The 22305-nt window shown below is 40.7% G+C and overlaps 1 protein-coding gene across 1 annotated transcript; it reads right to left on the bottom strand.

Moving 5' to 3' along the window:
- Positions 1 to 984: 984 nt before the first annotated feature.
- On the bottom strand, positions 985 to 15787 carry LOC135310806 (zinc finger protein 131-like). Its single transcript, XM_064439794.1, is given in 7 exon segments — positions 985 to 2511; positions 2513 to 3117; positions 6199 to 6329; positions 9870 to 10555; positions 13530 to 13674; positions 14881 to 14982; positions 15653 to 15787. Coding segments are annotated over 7 exon segments (1821 nt in total). The 5' UTR covers positions 15762 to 15787; the 3' UTR covers positions 985 to 2468.
- Between the last annotated feature and the right edge of the window lie 6518 nt (positions 15788 to 22305).

Raw genomic sequence — 22305 nt, 5'->3', positions numbered from 1 at the left:
GTTTTATTCAGCATAAATTCAAGCATTCACCCCATGTGACATGGCCTACTGCAGGCCCCAGGCAACAAGTGCAGCCACGTGCTGCCCTATTGCAAACTACAGACCAGTACCTGTATAACACAGGGGACTCTGAGGATCAGCAGTATACACTTATTTAGAGGAAATAACTCCTCCAATGCTGCATAGGTAATATAAAGTTTGGAGAGGTCTGTGTAGCTATAGAGACATCTGGGGCAGAAAGAGGATTGCAAGGTAGCTGTTACAGAGAGCAACCAGAACTTCTAACTCCGAGTCAATCATCCTTCCCTCAGTATCAGCTGTTGCAGTAAGGGGGCATGGGGGACTCTACTGGTGGAAGCAATTTGGGCTTTAGACATTTGGGAAGGAAATTCTAGGGAAGAGTGGGTTGCAAAGGGAAACACTTTCCAGGGGAGTTATTACTTGAGGAAAGCCTTTCACCCTGTCCCTCAGGGTGAGAAGGGGATTGCTCATGCCCCCACCACATTCCTACCAAGGCTCAACAGGAGTCTGGATGGAGGCAGCACTGGGCGCAACAATGGAGCATTGTTTCTCTCCTACCAAATTCGCAAGCTGTTGTTGAAGAGGGGAGATAAAACAGAACAACAACAACAAAAGCCCAACTGTACTTACCAAACCACAGCCCTGCTACCTCAAATTACATGGGACCTTAAATTACCTAAAAGTTAGTTTCAGTGGTTAGACACACAGCCAGATTGTTCCTTTAATTCCACAGATACAGACCTTGTATCTATATGCACAAATATCTAAAAAAAAAATAGAGTTACACAGCTAATCAAGCAGGCCTGTCCCCTCCGTGTTATCAAAAGATGAGCCAGGTATGAATATAATAGCCAACTTTTACTTTCATGATTAACATCGGATCACATTCCCTCTGCACAGAATCTCATATTACTTGCATCTCAGAAAACACAAAATATAATTTAAAAATGCAAGTTACATTAATCAAAGTGCTTGAAATTTTAATTGAGATCCATGTTTGTTTTGCAACAGTTTCTCAAAGGCTACGCTACAATGAAACACAAGAATAATTTTGAATGAGACTAAATAAAAGCACAAATCCCAGGAAATAATTCTGCATTTAGAGAAGACTGAATAGAAAAGCCTGATTTTTAACTGAGATCTACAGGATTACCAAGAACATTAGGGGACGTCCTTGCAAAAATTCCTTTTTGCTTTGAAAAGAAAGTTTTTCAGAAGTATGGAGGCACCTCTAATCTCAAGGCAACAATTGAGAATTAAGTGTCCATATCACCCTTAAACATAGAGTTAGACAAGTATTTTCTAAACAAACAACTTTACAGTAATGAGCTATTAATCTTATTAAAATGAGATTGGTTCTCACCACTGGGATCTGGCACTGTAATTACCAGTCACTCAGTTGTTCCTAATTTATTGGATGAAACAAATAATGTAATATTTCATGGCTGGTATTGTTTTATTGTCTAATATTGATTAAAATATTTACACTCTTACTTTTCAATCCACATTTTAGCACTCATACATATGGCTTTTAGTACAACATCTTTGTGTCAAGTGTCAGAATTTCATTGCAAAAAAACCAGGAACCTGATACCATATAGACAAATCTTCTCTATATTTATGTTTAAACATTAATTTTCAAAAATGATGATTTATAAAAGAAGAGTCTGCTAGTAGCTTTCTTCCAGCTCACATTTACTGCGGATTCTACTGAGCTTCTCCTAATTTAAAGCGTCCCTTTTAGAGTGTCCTGCTGCCTCCACATGGAATTTGTTTCCTTCCTTACCCCTCCCCTCTAAATTTAATGAAGAAAAAAAACCAGCAGCTGACAGTTTTAAGCAAAAATATAAAGCGCTATAACATTACCTCCATTGCCTTTTACTGAGCTAGGTTCTTGAACACTCTAGGAGCTTTGTGGAAATTTAACCAGTCAGTGTTGAAAAGGGACAGGATTTTTGTGCTCCGAGACCTCTAGCAACAATGTTTTTTTCCCTAGCCTGAAAGTTAGGGACTGCTGTTAAGAAACAGCAAACAGTCTGCCCAGAAAATTCACAGGTACCTGATTGGCCACTTACACTAGAACCCACCAAATTTTACTGGTTCTTCCGACAAAGACACCCCGCAAATCTATAACAAGAGTTTGCTTCTATGGCAAGAGGAAAAGAGGTGAAATTACTCATTATAAAGTTATTCATTATTAAAATCCTCACAAAGCTGTCCATCTCTGTGGCAGTTTCTGTTCTATGGCATTACGTGAATAGGACAGTTATTTTTCACATGAGAGAAGTTTAGTTGTACATGAAGAAAGCTAACTTTGGTCCACTTGTCCAGCTTCCTAAGGACAGCATATTGGAAATGTGACCACTGATGGTTCAAAAACTAATGTAAAAGCTAACAAAAATAACTGGGTCTTTCATTCCTAAACGTGCACAGTGTGGTTATTTGTCCTAGTTAACCACCTTTTCATTCTGTGTGTCCACTAATTGTTGAGTTTAAGTCTTCAGCTTGTTCATGATCTTCCTTATCTACATCATCTACTTGACTAGTTTCCTTTTCTTCTGCTTCTCCTTGATCAACAATTTCATATTCTACGTGTTCCAGGTCTGTTCCATCTATAAGTTCTGCCTGTACTTCCATCTGTATTTGATTTACATGCTCAACATGTAACTGCTCCACATGAACTTCAGCACCTTGTTCAGTCTGAATGTGTTCAACTTCCAAATAACTAATTTGCACCTGTTCTTGCAGTTCCTCCATCTGTGTGCCTCTCACTTGACTGTCCTGTATGAGATCCTGGTGCATCTGTTCCACAGTTACCTGTGCAGGATCCACTTGTACCTGAATTACTGGTAGGACATGGACTTGCTCCACTTGTTCTATTATAGTCATTGACGTTACTGGTTCAGCTTCCACTGGGAGAACCTCTTCTGTCACTATTTGTTCTGAAATATTGTGCATGTCTTTGAGATGCCTTCTCAGCTCACTGCCTTGCATAAACCACAGATCACATACAGTACAGTGGTTGGGTTTGTCACCGGTGTGTATTACCAAGTGATCTTTAAATTGATCCCAGCTGTTAAACACACTGTTACAAACCTGAAACAAAAGATACAGTATGTTAAACAGTGCCAACATAACTATGACAAAGTATAGTCCCTATTTCAGATCATAGCTTCACACAGTGTAGCTTCTTGGTACTTGGATTTTAAAAAAAAACAAACATGTATGTTAGAGGTAAAAGCTGAGAAGTCAGCTTCAGATGAACAGAAGACCTGGTATTTATTTATTTTTAAGAAACAGTGTGCCATTTTGAGTCGTGCATACACAGAATATCTACAAAATTTGAGTCAGTATAGCATTTGAAAGCTTTCTTATTTTAACCTCATGTGAAATTCACATACAGATTCACACCCCAATAAATGTCTGGTGCTAGAATTTTGGGTGGAAAACTATTTATGCAATAATATCATATGATGAAAGTATAATACAAACTATCCTTTTACTGAAGTTCTAGGTGCAGTACTACTAGCCAACTTTTCCTTATCAGCTTTCATTTGTTCATGGCATTGTAAGATATACCTGGCTAGACTAAACTCTCCCATTTTACCATTAAAAAAAACTTGAGTGATTTCAGCAGATAAAAATCTCTTAAAACTCCATTCCTTTAAGTCTCTTCCAGCTAAAAGTACTGCTTTAACTGCAGACATACTGCTTTCATAAAGCACTGGAGCACACTTCCTTCCCTTCAGCAGGCACTGAGGTAAGTAGCCTGAAAACAACACACAAAGACACTGCAGAAATGAATGAGGTGCCAGGGTAGAAGAATGAGAAGAGTGGGGTAGAGTCAAGCTCGGAGTAAAGAAACAGGCTCAGGGGTCTTTGTCCATGCAAGTGTCCATGCAGAAAGAAGCAAACAACATGCATTTCTCTGTTGACACCTGTCATGGTTTTAGCTGGGATAGAGTTAATTAATTTTCTTCACTGCAGCTGGTATAGTGCTGTGCTTTGGCCCTAGTATGAAAACAACGTTGATAACACACCAATGTTTTAGTTGTTGCTAGGTAGTGCTTGTACTAGTCAAGGAATTTTCCAGCTTCCCATGCTCTGCCAGGTGCACAAGAAGCCAGGAGGGGAGGGGGCACAGCTAAGAGAGCGGATCCAAACTGGCCACAAGGATATTCTATATCATGTAACGTCATGCTCAGTATGTTAACTGGGAGGAGCTGGCCAGGGGAAGGAAGCAGCGATCATGGCTTGGGGACAGGCAGCGTCAGTCAGCAGGTGGTAAGCGGTTGTATTGCTTGTGTTTCTGTTTTTTTCCCTTTTTCCCTTTTCCTTTTTATTATATTATTGTTATTACTATAATAATCATTATCTTATTTTAATTATTAAACTGTTCTTATCTCAACCCACAAGTTTTTTTTCCCTTTTGCTCTTCTGATTCCCTCCCCCATCCCACAGGGGTGGGGGGGAGTGAGTGAGTGGCTGCGTGGTGTTTAGTTGCTGACTGGGGCTGAACCATGACAGCACCCCTTCACTGTTGGCAAAGATTTTTGAAACAGAATGTTCCATCTCCTCAGTTTTCAGCAACAGCACAGAAGGATGGTAGAGTATCTGACAGAACAGGTCTGTATAATGGAGCTGAATATGCCCATTTTGCTGTTGAAGTCTTAAAACCATGTTTGTGATGCTAGTGACATGCTTTTTGTTGTCTGTGTCTCCCCCCCCCAAGGCTCACGCTTTAGAAAGAAGTTGCACACACACTTCTTAAAATACTAACCTTATAGATAAGCACTCAAAATTACTTAGTCATACATAAAGGTAATGACTATCAGCAATGCCCAAGCACATAATTACTGTTCTTGCCACATGGAGCCTGATTCAGTACTCAAGGCATACAATGAAGAGCACCAGAAGTGCTCATCAAGCAAGCATAATTTTGTTTTCTCCTCTTTGTTCAGTGAGCCAAGATTTTATTTAGAACTAAATTTGAATAGTGCTCAATAAAGAGAAAAAAAGTCAAGAAAAATTTATCCAAGAATTGCTGTAGCTGCTGCATGCCGAAATAACACTAACCCACATTCACAATATTTGTAACAAAGAAAGCTGAAGCAATGAAGCAATTAAACCAAAGGGTCACAAAGACAGAACAGTATCTTCAATGAAGCTACTAGGTACAACTTTGTGTTATACAGTAGTTCTCATGTTCAAAACAAACATATTTTTCAAGACAATGGTATGCTCCTGAGAATTAACTTCAGACTAGTATAACAACTAAATGACGCAATAGCATTGGTGAAACTTCTGATTAAATTATTTGATTAGCAACACACAGAATTCATTCATCTCCTGCAGTATTCACTGCTTTCCGTGAACAAGATCACTCTTTTGGGAACAAATAAAGCCAATATCCAGCAGTTTTCTTTACTACACAACCCAATTTAACCTCAAATGACAGCCATTCTGTGAACTAAACAAGGTGAAAGCTTTAAGGGGGGGAGGGGGGGAAGCACGTTCTTATTTGAGACTGCCTCAGCAGCGGAGCAGCAAAATGGTAAATAAAAATGCTACAACCAACCTCAGCTCTCATATTTTCTAGCTTTTCAGAATCAACTTTTAAAAGCTAAGTAACATTCTTCTAAACAGCTTTTCAATTGTCAGCTATGTATAGTGACCAAGTACCCTAGCTATCCATTTGCTTAAAAGACATTACAGATTGTCATCCTAAATTGGAATGACTTTCTAGGAAAAGTCAATATATTGGTACCAAACAGAAGAATAATAAAATAGGAAATAAAATAGTACTTTGTATTTTGGACTTTAGTGAAGCATGCTCACAAGCAGGAAAGGCCTAGGTCAGTGCATCAAGAACCTTGAAAAGGAAGCAGAAAGATCAATAAGATGCAGATGAACACTTACCTACCCACAAGAATCTCTCTGATTAACAAAGTATTATGAAGCTCTATATGAGTAATTCCATATTTTAAATGGAACTACTTAGATGTAAGAATTTACCCTTATGTTGTGATTGAGTGTAATCTTTATGATTTATTTTACTGAAGGAAGTTCTTAAAGACATAAGACCATTCTTGTTGCCTTTCCTGCTCAGTACTTCCACACTCCCTCAGTGCAGGAAGGAGGTATCTAGCCTCAGACTCTGCTACTTCCATTACCCACCTGACATTCATACAGCTTCTTTCTTCCCTTTTTAGCTCCAGCTCCAGACTGACAGGCTGTCAGGTGACATTTGAGTGTGCTGTTCCTAGCAAAACGCTCATGGCAGTTTGGACATTCAAATGGTTTTTCACCTGTTAAGACAGACACAGGGATTTGTAAGCATATAAAACCAGCCAGTTTTCAGTCAACTCTCCCTTCTTCCCCTCTCCCTTTTGTGTAGGTTGATAAATATACTGTAAAGACATGGCCAACTGGATTATTCTACAGAAGAGAAAGACATTCTATGTAAACTTTATTTGTGTAAATAAAAGGACAAAAACCTAACTTGGAGTCATAACTCTTATTTATTAAAAAAAGAAAACACCCAAACAAACAACAGTGTTTTGTAGATTAAAAATCACGGGCGTTGCTCAAGCAACCAAATACATTGGTGAGCCAAGAGGATACTACAGAACAAAACTCACACTACAGACCTTCACCTGCCCTGTGATCTGGTCACATTTAAAAAGAGTTACTTGGAGCAAGGCACCACCCAGTCAAGGACAGATTTATTCTATTCTTACTCAAATTCTTCAATAGTCTTCAACGTATTCTGCCAAAAGTATCTGAAAGTGACAATTCAAAAGACAACAATGGTGATAACCAAAGGCCAAAATACATTATGTGACTTCTTGAACAGTGCAAATCAACGCTGTGACCTTGGCTGCACTGGTCACAGCAGCAATGAAAAACACAGAGAGCATGTAAGCCTGCCTCTAGCTTGAGAAACGTACTGGCGAGCTGGAGGATAAACTCTGCTAAAGGTGACAACTTGCTTCTCTTACCCCGGGTGTCATCCAACTATGAGTTTAGTCTCATCTAAGTGAGATTTTATAAAGAGAGAGGGTTCTGGCTTGATCTAACAATTATCTTTTTTCCATTTATGAGAACGAGTGAGATTTCACTTGCCAACTGTAACTAACTCACAGGACAAATTCTGACCTAAGATAGTTCAATATTGTGCTGGTCCTTTATAATCCTACAGCCACAGGAAGAACGATGCCCAAAAGAAATATTTTTTAACCCAAAGACATTCATAACAACACAGTGACTTTTATTTGCCTAATATGTAAGAAATGCCAGGGAATTCAACCATAACCATAAAGCTGCCATATAATTGTTTACATTGGATTTGGAGATAAATAGTAAGCCTAGGTTTTTTGTTTGTTTGGGGTTTTGGTGTTTGGGGTTTTTTTTCCTCTCCTTCCCCCCCCCAAGGCAGGCATTTGTCAAATGAAATTTATTCAAGGTATGTAAATAGAGTCAATTTATTCACTCCTATGGAAGATGTTATTTGCAGTTCAAAGTACATTTCCTGTAAAACATATTTTAGATTTATGAGGAATGGAAAAGACCTTGATTAATTTTTCCTAAGAGGTCTGTATAATCTTCATACAAATTACTTCAGTTACAGGGTTTTCAGACAAGGACTGATTAATTTGGCTGCTTGGAACACATCATGACTCCTTCACTTCCACCTTTGCTCATGTGAGCATGCACACACACTCCATAAAAGGAAAAAAAAAAAAATCAAGAAGGCCTAACTTTGAGAAATATTCAGCAGTCGAAATTCCCAGTAAAACCAGAGGGAATCAAAAAACTGTTCTGTGTCTCTTCCTGCTAGGGGATATAAGCTTTGCAAAATATCAGGATTAGACAAGCATATTGAGAGCGGTAGCTTTATTCTAAGACTGATTTCTGTATGAGGAAATCGTTCTTCTCATGCAAGACAAATTAGAGCTATTGAACTCAACAGATATACATTATTTAAGTGCAGCCTTGCAGAATTTCTGTCCTATGAATTACTTATGATTGGCAAGTGAAGTCTCATTCATACTCAAAGGGGGGGGGGGGGGGGAAATCATTAGATCAGGCCAAAAAACCTCCCTCTATAAGTTCTGGAGATTACTTTGTTAGTATGTTCAGTTACATGACATACAAGACAATTTTGAGGAATTTTTTTTTCCCAGAGACTCAGAAGCTGCTTAAGGCACTGTACTCATGCAGAAGAAAAACTCCATAGCTCTCCTTCCTTTCTTTTATCAAGACAAAGATAATAGCCATTAGTAATGTCAAATTCCTACATCAAAAAGAATTACTAACCCTGATAAGGTGTCTATTTCTGCTCCAATTGCTACTTTCACATTATTGCTGGTGTTGTGATTAAGCAGCAACAAGAACAAATACTTTGTAGGACATTTTCTCCCTGGCCTTTTAATTTTGTTTCCATATTCAACCAGTGCCATACAGAATTAAGAACTTCGAAAGCCTTTGGCTCAATTGGAGTTTTTCCACTGGCCTTAGGAGACCACAGTTAAATGGTAGTATCTGGTTTAATTTTAAGCTTAAGGCTTTCAAAATGCTGAACTGGAAGTAATTAGATTCCATGTGTTATACTTGTATCAATAAATATTTAGAAAGTACTCTGCATCTCCTGTGATATGCTAAGTTGCTTCATCCCCAAAATCCTTTGTCACAACAGCAACCAACATACTGTGATATATGGGTTACTCTATTAATCCACCACAAACTTTTCTCTGAAAAGACTTTTGTTAAGTAGCTTGTACTTGGCTTGGTCATAATGGAGAAACGCTCCTTACTTCATAGGGGATAAGGACTTGCCAGACTTTTTATAAATGCAACTTTTAAGGGGCTATTGGGAATAGACTGAATACAGTGTCATATATCAATACTTAGCAGCCCCATACAAAGATGCAAAAGAGCTCCAATTAAAAGGCTTTAGCAACAACAATCCATGAAAGAAATAGGATTCCTACCCTCCATTAAATTCTTACTGATGACTCATAACTGACATATTAAACAGAGACATCTGAAAGATCAGGACAACATATATTTTACATTCAGAGAGCTATCTATATAATGCTTAGTTCCTATTCAGGTAGTACAGACTTTTCAGTGAGATGAAGAAATACATCTTAACCTCCCATATTATATAGAAGGAGGAACACAAGTAATTTTGTACTCAAAAGATACTATCCAGATTTCAAAGAGGCAAATTTTACAGTAACAAGTCTACTATAGTCACTAGAAATGTTTTGCTGTGTTAACAAAGAAAATTAAATCATAGATGAGATGTCAAGAGCAAGGATGAAACTTTCAAACAAGATGGTACGAGAGAGTTAAGGGGGTATTTTACACCTAATGCATTAATAGGCATTTGCTCAGAAGTTCTGTTAGTTAAAGAAACCCTTTAAACTGTGTATTCCACTGAGAAGCTTACAGTTCAGATCATATTTCAACGGAAACATTTACTATTAGAATTGTGAAAATAAGAATAGCTCCTCAGTTTGGTACTTTTCAAGAAGAAATACTTTAAGAAATTATTTTGAAAAAAGTCTTTAAGATTTAATAGACTTGAGAGAGAAGCTTCATTAGTGCTTTCTGATTTTAGGTGCCTATTTTTAACCACCTCAAAGTTTATATCAATGGAAAACAAAGAAATAAAGCAAATAAAAAAACCAAACAGCATTTTAGTTATAACTAGAAGCCAAGTATTTCTAGCACTCAGGACTTGTGTTCTCTTCAGCATATTCTCTACTTCCCCAAAACATGCAAAACCCCAAAATGCTAGAGCCAAGGCCACGAGGCCAGGACCATAGCAATACTCTTACCTGTGTGCTTCCGGAGGTGCTCTTTAAAATGTCCAAAGTGGTCAAACTGCTTATCACAGTACTGGCATATATGTATTTTTTTGCCAGGTCTTTGCTTCTTGCTGGCACCACCTTCATCAAGGTGGTAACACGTGAGGTGCTGTTTCAAAGCACTCTCTCGTAGGTACCTTTTATTGCATATGTCACACTTGTAACTCTCAGTAGAGTGTGTTTTCATGTGTTCCTTAAAATGGTAAAACAGTTTAAAAGAACGGTTACATTTCTCACAATGGAATAAATTCTTCACGTGTGACAGCTGAAGTTCCACAATTTCAATACCTTCTACCTGTTTGTATGAGTGATCAGTTGCATTATCACCTTCTTCTTGGATCTGGCATTTTGTCTCTCCCTGACGATACTTACTGGTGATGTCTGCCAAAAGAGCCAGAGCAGATTCATCTGATGTACCCGTTGTCTGTATGTACTTTATAGGTTGCTCTGCAGAAGCTACTTCAAGTGTTTTAATGCTGTCATCTTCTACTTCAATTGTCCCCTCAGCAATCTCAACCTCAATTTCAACAGGCTCCGATTCTGCAGATGGCAGTGTTTCTGTGATAACGTTAGAGGTTTCAGCTATCTTCCTCTTTTTTGGTTTATTTTTACCTTGCATTTGATTTGATTCTAAGGGTGATGAATTTCCTTTGTTCCTGCAAAGCACGTGCATAAACATAGTTAAGATCCATAAGCACTGACATAATTCCTGCCTGATACTGAGCTTCTGCATTAAACACCTGATAGCTGTTCCTCAAAGAAGCTGAATGATGAACCACCACATAACCTGCATGCATTGCAGAAGCTAATTTGTCCTTAATCTATACTTCTTAGAGCTGTAGAATAGCACGGTTAAAGCTGTGGAGCCTTTGACATAAGGTTAATAAAGTGTTTTAAGTAGCTCTGCTTGAATGATACACACCACCTAGCAAGAAGAAAGGGCCATTTAGCCCAATGACATAGGTTTATCAAAGAAACTTGTGAAATTCTGACTTGGAAAGAAAACTTCCCCAAAGGAAGGAGTTATTTCTGAGTAGGCAGGCCAAAGAAGATTCAAGTCCTTCCTACGCTATTCACCCCTTAAGCTCTGGAGTGCATGAAATTGCCTGCAGCACTTACAGCTTGTTAGAAAACACTACAGCTGTGACTTCACACTATTATTATTGTAACATCTTGTACTTCAGAAAAGCACACAGCTAACAGTTGAGGTAAAATAAAAAAGCCACTGGGATGTGGAAAGAGTATTCTAGTTTAATTTTCTGGGCTTAAACACAACACCCAGCTCTGTTCCTCTTCTCCTTGCACCATAAACACACAACCCCCTTCCTCCAAGATGCCAGGAACAGCATCCCATCCCAAACACAGATAGAACTGACTGGGCCAATGCTTTCAAGTCACACCCTCATGATTACCCACAGCACTTACATGCTGAAGGTTTTACTACTGATTATCAGTTTCAAAATTGAGTGGCTATCTTCCCCTCAAATCAGACTGACAAGTTTTGTGCTTTTACCTTCCTTTGCAGCCTAATAAATCCTTTTACATAACCTACTCCCTATCACTTTTAGGTTTTCTAGTAATAGGAGATATAAGGTTTTTCTCCAGTATCTGTACATCATATGGCAGAGATGTGTGGCTAATGACCTAATGCAGGATACAGCTTATTAAATTGCATCTTACTATATTCAGATACAGGAAGACAGAGCAGCTAAACTTAGTTTCATCTAGCCTGGATTTCCAATGTCTAGAGGGCAACAGTTACTTTGCACATTACTGCAAGGAGCTCCAGGATCACATACCAAAATAATAATCTGCTCAGCAAAAAGGAGACTACTGTCCTTGAACACATTGTATGGTTCAGGTGTGAAACTTTGAATGGGGATACACACATACAACACAACTGTACTTCAAGGAACAACAACTAGTTGTTTTCTTTCCAGTCTAGATTATGTGATGTGCAACTCTAATGCATTACACAAATGGTTAATTCTATAATAATCCCTACTTTAGCTGAGCTTTCTGAAGCTTACCCCTTTCAGTCAAAGCTCAGACAGAGGCACAATACAGTGCAATTCTTCCCCCTTCTGCTGTGGAGGAGAAAACCAAAACTAACAGTGGTACTCAAGTTTGTTTTACTAACCAAAAAAATCCCACCAAAAATCAAATAAACTTTTCAAAATTTATGAACAATGGAAATAACTCTAAGAATAGACTGGCTTGCACGTGTGTTTCTTAAGCAAAACATTTATTTCCTTGTAACATAAGAATTACAGCATTTACTAGTGATGCATAACCAACAAACTGCATAACATTATACAATAGTGGGAAATAATTGCAGGCTGGACAGTTTAGCTTGACAGACTGATCTGAATCCTGGTTCAACAGCTCCACTGGTGTACACAGACTCAGCGTTACCAATTAGAACATACTTTTTCAGTTTCAAGTGTCTTTCAAATTTCTCAAGCAGACAGCAAAGGTCTGGTTTTTTCCCTGAATAATAAAAAAAAAGTTCTTTTGGTGATACCATGCTTAATCTTAATAATGTCAAAAAAAGGGTGTTGGTGGGGTTGGATGGTAGGACTAGAAATACACAGTCCCATCTTTCCTATTAAAAAAAAAATTACATATTCAGCTCTGCTACCAATCCACAGAATAAGTACGGAGTAAATTGATTAAAAAAATATCAACACTGATGTTGAAAACCAAGTTTCCAGTGTACCAGGTCATGGAGGTTTTGTTTGCTTAAAAAAAAAAGTTAGCTGGCTAGTAGAGAAACTTGGGGTCAATGCCGCTCTCCTTAGCTAGTGTGTCTATGGGGAGATAAAGAAGAAGCAACAATCTTTCCTTAGCTTGAACACAAAGGCCTTTCAGCAGGTCTAGAAGAGAAAGCAAGGATAACTGTAATGCTGGGAGGCATTTATTGCCTCTCCCTCTGCTTCATGACAGAACAGTGTAGCATACAGAAGGAATGAGAACATGACAGCACTTTATGAAAGGGAAGGAAGGGGAAGAAAACCAGCATGATGGGAATGGCACCTGCTTTTCTCAGGTTAAAGTTTGGTAATGGAGTACAGTTCCTGGTACTGGGTAAAAGGTGCCACAGCAACATTTGATTAAGTACTGATCCCATATAAAACTGATTATAACAATTACATTTGTCCAAGAAGTTTGAGAGATTAATTTTGCACCAAGAAGTTTTAAAATCACTGCCTATTCTCTTGAAAGCAGAAAGCTACATGAAATCAAAACACCAGCACAAACTTGTTAATGTGGTCTAATTACCTGAGACACATCATCACTGTACACCCAGCTCTCAAATGAGGTGTGGGCAGTCAGATAACACAGAGACCTGGTATCAGTTACCACAAAGTCACAGCCCTACAATGTTTGCAACATTTACCAGCCATGTCACTTGTCATTGAGTTCCAGCCCAAATGTGACGTTCATTTTTTTAAGACTTCATACTCTTATACTATAAGATATAGGTTGGAATTATATAGCTCCCACAAAAGTTTAGGAGGTTTCAGGATAAAGAACAGCACTGCAAAATACTGGCAGCTGGCTCTCATAAAAGGATTCTTAAGACTCTATGTTTCAGTGTTGGGAAGAAAAAGAGGCTTATGTGTTTACCTGATTTCAAGTGCTTTGATTGCTTCTAACATCTGTAGATACTCAGCTGCTTTCCAAACATCATTTGCTTCTTCCTCACCTTGGACCATTAGTTTTGCCGTATAAGTGAACTCAATTAGGTGACGAAATGCCATGTTACTTACACCTGTTTACAAGCAAGAAAAACAGCCTCTTTTAGCAATTCCTCAGTCTCATCTATCTGCTGAATCTTGCACACTTGCCTGCTCACCATTTTGCTCAGAATACTTTGACAGCCAGTTTCATGAAGATGCCACCCTTGAAAGGCTCATGTTGTAATAAAAAGTCTACTATAGAAATAAGTGAATCTGGAACAACTACAGAGTCATGCCACGACAAAGATAAAGGAAGGATAAGATGGTCAAAAAGCTGTTTGTATAGAATAATAAAAAGTATAAATTTAAACATAAAAATATGATCTCTCTGATCATATGAGACCTCTGAGCAGCAAGTTACTAGAAACTGAAGTATTGCTCCAGGAAATTGCTCCTTGTCTACCAGACAAGTATTGCTCCACATCTATCCTGTTCTTGCACCCCAGCCAAGGCATATTTTCATTTTGCTTCAGGGGAAGTTTCTTCCAGTGGCAATAGCTACCTGTACTGGTTTTATCTGGGACAGAGTTAATTTTATTCATAGTAGCTTGTATGGGGCTATGTTTTGGATTTTTGCTGGCAACAGTGGTGATAACACACTGATGTTTCAGTTATTGCTGAGCAGTGCTTACGCAGAGTCAAGGCCTTTTCTGCTCCTCACACTGCCCCACCAGTGGGTAGGTTGGAAGGTGCACAAGAAGTTGGGAGGGGACACAGCCAGGACAGCTGACCCCAACTGACCAAAGGGGTATTCCATGCCATATGACATCATCCTCAGCATATAAAGCTGGGGGGAGTTGGGTGGAGGGGCCACTGCTTGGGGACTGGCTGGGCATCAGTCAGTTGGTGGCAAGCAATTGTTTTCATTTGCATCGCTTGTCTTTCTTGGGTTTTATTTTCCTCTTATTTTTTCTCTTTTCCTTACCTTTTTTAAAAAATATTTTTGTTTTTAAACTGTTTTTATCTCTTCATAACGAATGAAGTGAGTGTCTTTCTTGCTTTTACCCTTCCAATTCTCCCCCCATCGCACTGGGGGGGAATGAGCAAGCCTGGCTATGTGATGCTTAGTTGCTGGCCAGGGTTAAACCACCACACTACCCCAGAGCAACAAGAGCTGAGATCTAGAAAGCTAATTGATATGACCAAGCATACATTTAAGCCCATGCCAAAGATACTAAATTCATTTTGAGCTTGGGCACACAACTCTGAAGGCTTTTTATTTGCATGAATCAGACTACCTTCAATCTCCACCAAGGGCTCCTGAGTAAAATCTTGGAAGAATTTGTAGAAGAATTGGCTACAGGCAGCAAGAACAGCCTTATGAGCTTTGAAATGGTGACCTACAAAGAGAGACAAATTTTGGTTTAGGATAACACCTTCCTTACTCATAGTGCAGAATAAGTGCAGATGCAGAGAAGCGAATGGCTGCAGAACCACCCAGTCTACAAATCTATTCCAGCAGTATATAGTCACTTAGTATGTCTCCTTGTAACATAGGATACCACTGCAGCTAGCCTGTCCCATCTCATGCAGACCCTTGCTGACATCGCTGACCTTGCTGAAGCTCTGCAACTCAATCAGCTAGAGAACTCACTCCAGAGCATTTCTCTTTTCAGATATTTGAGTTGCGGGAAATTCCTGTGCAATCAACCAATATTTGTATAAGTACTCTGTGTGCAACAGTCAGCTCAAGTTAGGGAAAAATATTTTTACAGTGTTTTGGAAATCCTTAGACAACATGTTAAATATAGTACAGCAGTTTCAAAATGGGCTTCTATCTAAAAATATTTACCCCTTTATTTGGAAAAGCAGAAACAAAATTATTAATCACTGCTGGAGACTCTGTTCACCCCAAGATTTTAAGTGAAAGCAAGCAACTCACACACCAATACAGAACCAAGAATTTGTTAGCAGCCTAGTTTGACAGCTGACCTGGGACAAACCCAACAGCTTCCCAGCACAGCTTTCAGAATTCTCTGTATACCAACTGGTTCTCAGGCCTGTACGTACCATCGACAATCAGAGTGATATCCGTAAACTGGTCCTGCTCACGTTGCTCATTCAGTCTATCCAAAATAATTTTATAGTGTTCAGGGAATTCCTGGGTACATTCCATCATTTCTTCAGCTTCCACGGCAAAAGGACTAGTCTGCAAAAGATGTGGCAGGACAATAAGAATACTGCACCACTCAGTAAATACTATGCACAGTCAGGCTAGTATACAAACGTTAATTAACTAGCACTTTTCAGGGACTACAAAACCAATGAAACACCAAACTATCTTGATAACAGGTTTACCTGATTTTAGCTGACAGGTAGGAAACATTAGGATTAATGGAGTATGGCCTTATTTATACACATGAAAAGACAGTCAAAGTGGGCAAGTGCATTTCTTTATTCTACAGATTCAGCAGGAACCCACCTCTCAAAGCAAATACTGCAGGGATGTAACATCTCCACAGCTAACTATTCTACAGCATCTCAGCAGCATAATGTCAGAATCTACACAAAGTTACTTCTTATGATTCTACCAATCCACTTAGTGGAAGAACAGTTCTGAAAATTTTCATACTTAAGTTACATTGTGTATCTAGTGAACACAAGATGTTTACTTCCTTTAAATAAGGATGTAATAAAGCAGCACTTTTCAGCTTCTGAGTACATAGGAGTTGCCAGGGATTTAGTGTGTTGTCATACTCAAGAGCAAAGAGCTGCTTATTCACTCGGCCTTCTTACACTTCTCCCCCTACAAGGTGAAATGGTCGTTGCCAACCTTTTGAGAGACATGTAGACTTGTAATCTGATGGCTCTTCCTCCCTCAGTTATACAACAAACATAGCTGGGGGTGGGAGTTGCAGAGGTTCTCAAACCTGAAGAGGTTTAGCAGAACTAAACAGAGGTTTAGCCTGTGGATAAGACACAGATGTTAGTGTGCTGATTATGCAAAAGAATCTCTGGAGAGAGTCCAAGTGCTTTAATGAAAGCATTTCACAAATTAACTCCAGGCAAAATAAAATGACTTCAGATCTGTGCAGCAACACTCATCTTCAACTCCCACATTCACATGGCTCTCACACTGAGAATGCCACAAAAGAAGCAAAGACATTTCAAAGTCACATTAATACAGAAACTTTGTTTCTTTTCACAGCCTAACTCACTTTGAAGAACATATGGTTTCTGAGAGATGGTGATTAGGCTTGAATGAGTCTTAAAGGAATTTGAGACACACACTTCAGTATATTGTTAGGCTTAGTATGGACAAAAGGAAGAAAGTCAGGAGAGCAGCTAGTATCAAACCAGATGGAAAATTCTGGCATGACAAAGAAGCAGTTATCTTCAGAGTGCTAGAAGAAACTAGATAGCAGGTGCTCCCTAACTTCTGGTGCAGATTTTTGGTGTACAATTGGAATTGGAAAGTCCTGAGCACAAACCTGTTCCTTACGTGCACTAACCACATCTGAGCTGATGCCACCATGCTTGCTAACTTCCCCGTGCAGCTGTGTAAATCCTACCTCGCTTCCAACAAACATACATACTGGTATATGGGGTTCAACAGAAATAGAGAGGAAGATAATTACCTGGTTATGATAAAAGCAAAGTTATTTTCTTATGACTAACAGACATCAAGTAAAGGGAATTGTAGAATTTCTATTTTTACCACAAAACACACTTTCTTGCATCTCAGAAAAACTGTCCCACGGAGAAGTCATTTTGCCAAGAGGATGAGAAAAGAAGAGCAGTTGCTTCTGCTCATGGAAATCTAGTTCTATCTGCTTATCACTGCTTTGCCAAGCAGATGCAGAAATACATATCAGGACCTTGTGAGGGCAAGGGGGAAGGTGAGGTTGAAGGGAAAGAATGATGCTGCTGCCAACTTCACTTCACCTCATCTATAACAATGGGTCTAAGACAGATGACCAGCAGCTCCTGCCTTTCTTCCATCATCTGGTATTCTACATGAAGTCTCATGCAGGAAGTTGTCAGCCATTTACTTCGCTGTTTAATTCTTCTTACCCATTTTTGACACATCATACAAGGATAGATGACTTGCAGTTAAACACATAATTCCCTAAAAAGTTAAACCAAACAAAATTTCACCCCCCCAAATCTCATTTTATCCAAAATTTACTTCCAAATTGCATGTTTGTAGGAAGACCTTACAAAAGAAACCCCTCAAAATAACAGAGCAAGCCCCCCAAATCCAAGAAATTTAAGAGAGTTTGTCTTTCCAAGAACACTGAAAATCAAGAAAACAACAACTTATCATAGATAATTTATTGTCCTGAATTAACACAAAACTAGCAAAAAAATGTGAATTTATCACATATCTAAATACAGTTGCTGCATTCATTGAGTAGTCTCATTTTAAACTGAGTGATATTGTAGAAGAAAGCCCAACAGAACATGTTCAATGAGAGCATGACTACTTTGGAGCAAGAAGCAAAAGGAACATGCAGTCCTCAGAGAAAAACCAAGAAGCCAAGGAAGGCAGACAGAAGCAATCCAAATTGACACTTACACACAGGCTCATAGGTGAGTGATGGAAACTGGATTAATTCAGTTACCTGGATTTTCTTGGAAGACTCAGTTGACTACTGACTTAACCTTATCAACTTCTGACACTGGATGCATTTCACATGACATGCAGATCTATTCTTATAAGTCTACTTCAATGAAACCATCTTGTTATTTCCATACTCCTATACTTCAACAGGAGTTCCTCTTATTTTAGGCATTAGGCATTTGTTTTCTTTGCCTATATGGACCATACACAAATGCAGGCAGGCAGAGCAAAGTTATGGCAATTCAGACAAAACGTATCAAGAGACTGAGCACTGGCCAAACCACTGCCATCTTGTTGTGCCCATCTCAGGAAAGGAGGATGAGGGGCGTTTGGTGGGTAACAGCAGCATTTGCTTCAAGATAACACAGACATGAGAACTTATTGCATACTTTGCTATATATTTTTCTTCAAAAATAACAACTGCAGAGTAAGGATGCAAGCCAGCCCCTCGGTCCCCTCTCAGCCACAGACAAGACCTCGCTCCTGCTGAGGCAGAGGCGACCCAGGCACCCGCGCCCTACCGAGCCGAGCAGGACATACGCCGGGTGCGGCACTGCCAAGGAGCAAGAGAGGCCTCTCACTACCCATAGCGGCTGCGAGGCGGCACCACGACCTGCCGTCGGTACCCCTTGTAGTCCCCGTCGGCCCGAGACGAGGCCGAAACCCCTCGATGCCACACGCGCCGCCTCCGAGCTTCAGCCCGCGCACCCCATGATCAGCCGCAGCCTCATAACAGTGAGCGCGACCCCCGCTAATCGTAAGGCGGCGGCAGAGCCCGCCCCAGGCGGAGGAGCCAATGAGCGCCCGCCGAGTCCCAGGAACAGGAGAAGGCGGAAGGCCTAGCCAGTGCCAAGTGTCCTCCGGGCACGGGCACTCTGAGGGCGGCGCGGGCGACCGCCGGCAGGTGTGAGTATTCCACAGGAGCGTCCCCGACGACAGGACCCGACCGGCGCCAGCCAGAGCCATGCGTTTAGCAGCACCACCGCCTCGTTAGTCATTATTACGTCATCAAAGCGCGCACTAAATCGATCCCTGTTCAATTCCCAGCCGGGTCGCGCTCCGGCACTCTGTAGGGTGGGGAAGCAGTTCCGCTAGGTACTCACCGCGAGGAACCCCTTGTCCTGCCCGCGCTCGTTCCACCGTTACCGCTTCCTGCTTCCCCAGCACGCTGGAAAGCGGAGCAGGCGCCGGCCAATCGCGACTCGCATTCCCGGCCTGCACCACACGACGGAAGTGACGGCAGGGTCACCTTTCACAGGACAGGGTGCGCAGGAGGCGGGGGTGGGGTTCGACTGCTCGGTGCATTCTGGGAGTTGTAGTCTGGGGGTGTGTGTGTGCGTGCGTGTCACGGCAGCTGGGGCGAGCCTGGGAGCGGGCTACCCTCCCCAGGGCTGGTACACTTCCGTGCCGCTGGTGCTCCCCGCAGAGCAGCAGGCAGTGCCCGCGCGGGACGGGGCAGCCGCGGGAACTGGCGGCTCCGGTGGTCAGTTCGTGCAGTCCTGGCTCGGAGCTGTACCGGGAGACCGGCAGCAGCGGGTTGCCTGCCAGGACGGTTGGTTGTGGGAGCGGCCGGCGGCGGCCGCCTGGCGCCCCGCCGGAGGGCGGTGTGGCGGCGGGGAGGTGGCCTCGACTGTTCCGCCCTTGGGAGGGGCACGGCTGCTTTCTGAACATGAAGGAAAAATGCAATTAAATTCACTACTAAGACTAAACGCCGTCGTTTTTCCCAGACCTCAAGTCTGTGCCTTCACCGGTTTCATAAATGAACCAACAAGTCAATGCAAATTACTGTTGTAACAAAGTGCCTGCAATATTTGACTGCCCTTACTGCGAGATCAAAACAAATAAATACATAGATGTGTTCTGATTGCTGAAAGAAAATGCATGTGTTTCCTCTTCTAGATGTGCTTTGGGAAGTTATGTTGCTGTATTGATACTGTAAGTCGGCAAATATAAGAACCCTCTAAAACTCAATTTGTAGCTTTAGAAAGCAGGCATTCTTTATTGTGGTGCCTAGCGTGCCCCCCGAGTTGCTCTACTACAGGGGTTATATGCAATCAAAATATGCATATTCATTAGATTTCTGGGAAATTATCATATTCGTGCTATTTTTGGAACTCATTAATATATGCAAATGTCCTTAACACGTGCGCATTCATGTTCACTGGTGGTCTTCCAGGGTCCTGTGGTGGTCCTCAATAGTCTTCCTCATCGTGTCCGCTGGTTGAACTCAGTCTCTGGGCATGCTCAGTTTGTCTTTGGCTAGGTTACACAATTCTTACTGATGTTAAACTAGCTTATTCTAGTGCATCTCCCTTATTTATTCTTGTGGAATAATCACTGGAGGTTACTTAGAAATTAAACATATGTTTTTAGAAAAGGTACAGTATTGAAGAAGCTTTCAGGGTGAAGTGCAGCTGATATGTGAGGAATTCATAACACTAAAGTTCCCTAGTAACCATTGATATCGGCAATGCCAGGAGAACTTGGCGTACTGACTCTAAGAGGAGTTGTCCGGAGGGTGGAGTGGTGTGGAGGCATCGCGGCAGGGCTCTGTGATAAATGGGAACTTGAGGTACCATGGAGCTGGTACGCTGCATATTTGCTACCCTGGGCCAACAGTCCGTCATACTTTTGATAAAATGCTGTCCTTTTGGTGAACTTTGCTCATTACAATATCATTATAATACCAAAACACGCCTCCATCCCAAAAGCTACCCATCTCTAAGGTGCGACCACCCCTCACTGGGCATGCTCTTGGAATTTTTCTAGTCCACACCTTTAAAAGCAAAGCAAGGAAATTTTACACCAATCATAATAAAGGTATGTATGACTAGAGTCACTCAAGCTCCACCTGAAAGATAAAAAATAGTATAAAATGTGTGAAGAGAAAGAGGGTGTTAGGGAAGATACCATCACGTACCACTCTGACTTCTGGGACCAGTCGACGGGCTGAGCCTCTCTTCCCCCCCACTGGGACGCCTTTGGGTAAGATTGGAAACCTCTATAGAGTCACTTTAAATCTCTAATGTATTAGAGTTGCTTTGCTTCATATGAGTCGCTTCATATTTATTTTGCATAAATCTCTAAGGCATTGGAGTTGCTGCGTAAATCTCCATTGTATAGAATCGTGTAGATCTCTAAGGCATTGGAGTTGTCCTGTAAATCTCCAATGCATAGAGACGCCTCATATTCGTTTAGCATACTTGTAGCCTAGCAGTGTACTCATATCTTTGGTATTTATGTGTGTCTTGTAACCAGCAATCTTATCACCGGTAATCCAAAGAACCTGTGTATCTGTTGCTTTAATAAATTGTACTATACATTAATCTGTCTATGATTGTTCCCATTGAACGCGACTGGCCTGGGCATCTGCCAAATTAGTTACTAACAACAAATACTCTGATGAGTGGTTACTTCTACAACCCTTAAAAAATAAACTGTTGACCAAGTCTGAGACTAAGACTGGACTTAGCCACACCTAGACTCCTCTCTGAGAAGGAGTTTAGAAAGCAAGGGGGTCCTGTCTGAACCTCATGACTCAACGATAGGGTCTCCCCCTAGCCACTCCTCAGACTCCTACCATTAATGCAACAATCCTACTCAAGGATACAGTGTCTCTAGACTCCCTTCTATCTAATTACATACAGCAAGTTTTAAGACTATCTTATTCATCAAGGATTCCAAGTATTTCAAAACTTAGCTATGTTGCTCCAATTAGAGGAGGCTGTATGTTCTCTTGAAGCCGGTATCAGGTATCAGTATTTTGTGCAGGTGCCTATGTTACTTAATGCAATCTGCAAAAATATTCTGGAAGCCTGACTGGCAGAGGGCCTGGGAGCGCTTACACCCCCAGCCCTTACCAGCATGAATTAATACACATGATTCTCTTCAGCTCCCATCATTGAACCAACCTCTCTCCATTACATAAACCATTCTTATATACAGGGTACACATGCCGTGTTGCTTTTCTTTTATAATTTAATACATGCCATGTTGGTTTTCTTTCATAAGTTAAATTGAGTGGTACTTGAAATGAGTATTGTAAAGTGGTGTCAAAAACTGCATTGAAATACTACTCAGCAAGTGTTCCTTTCTGTGG

Source organism: Phalacrocorax carbo (assembly GCF_963921805.1).
Source record: "Phalacrocorax carbo chromosome W unlocalized genomic scaffold, bPhaCar2.1 SUPER_W_unloc_1, whole genome shotgun sequence".
Classification (NCBI taxonomy): domain Eukaryota; kingdom Metazoa; phylum Chordata; class Aves; order Suliformes; family Phalacrocoracidae; genus Phalacrocorax; species Phalacrocorax carbo.
Note: the sequence above shows the minus strand (reverse complement) of the source record. Positions and strands in the feature narration are given on the sequence as shown.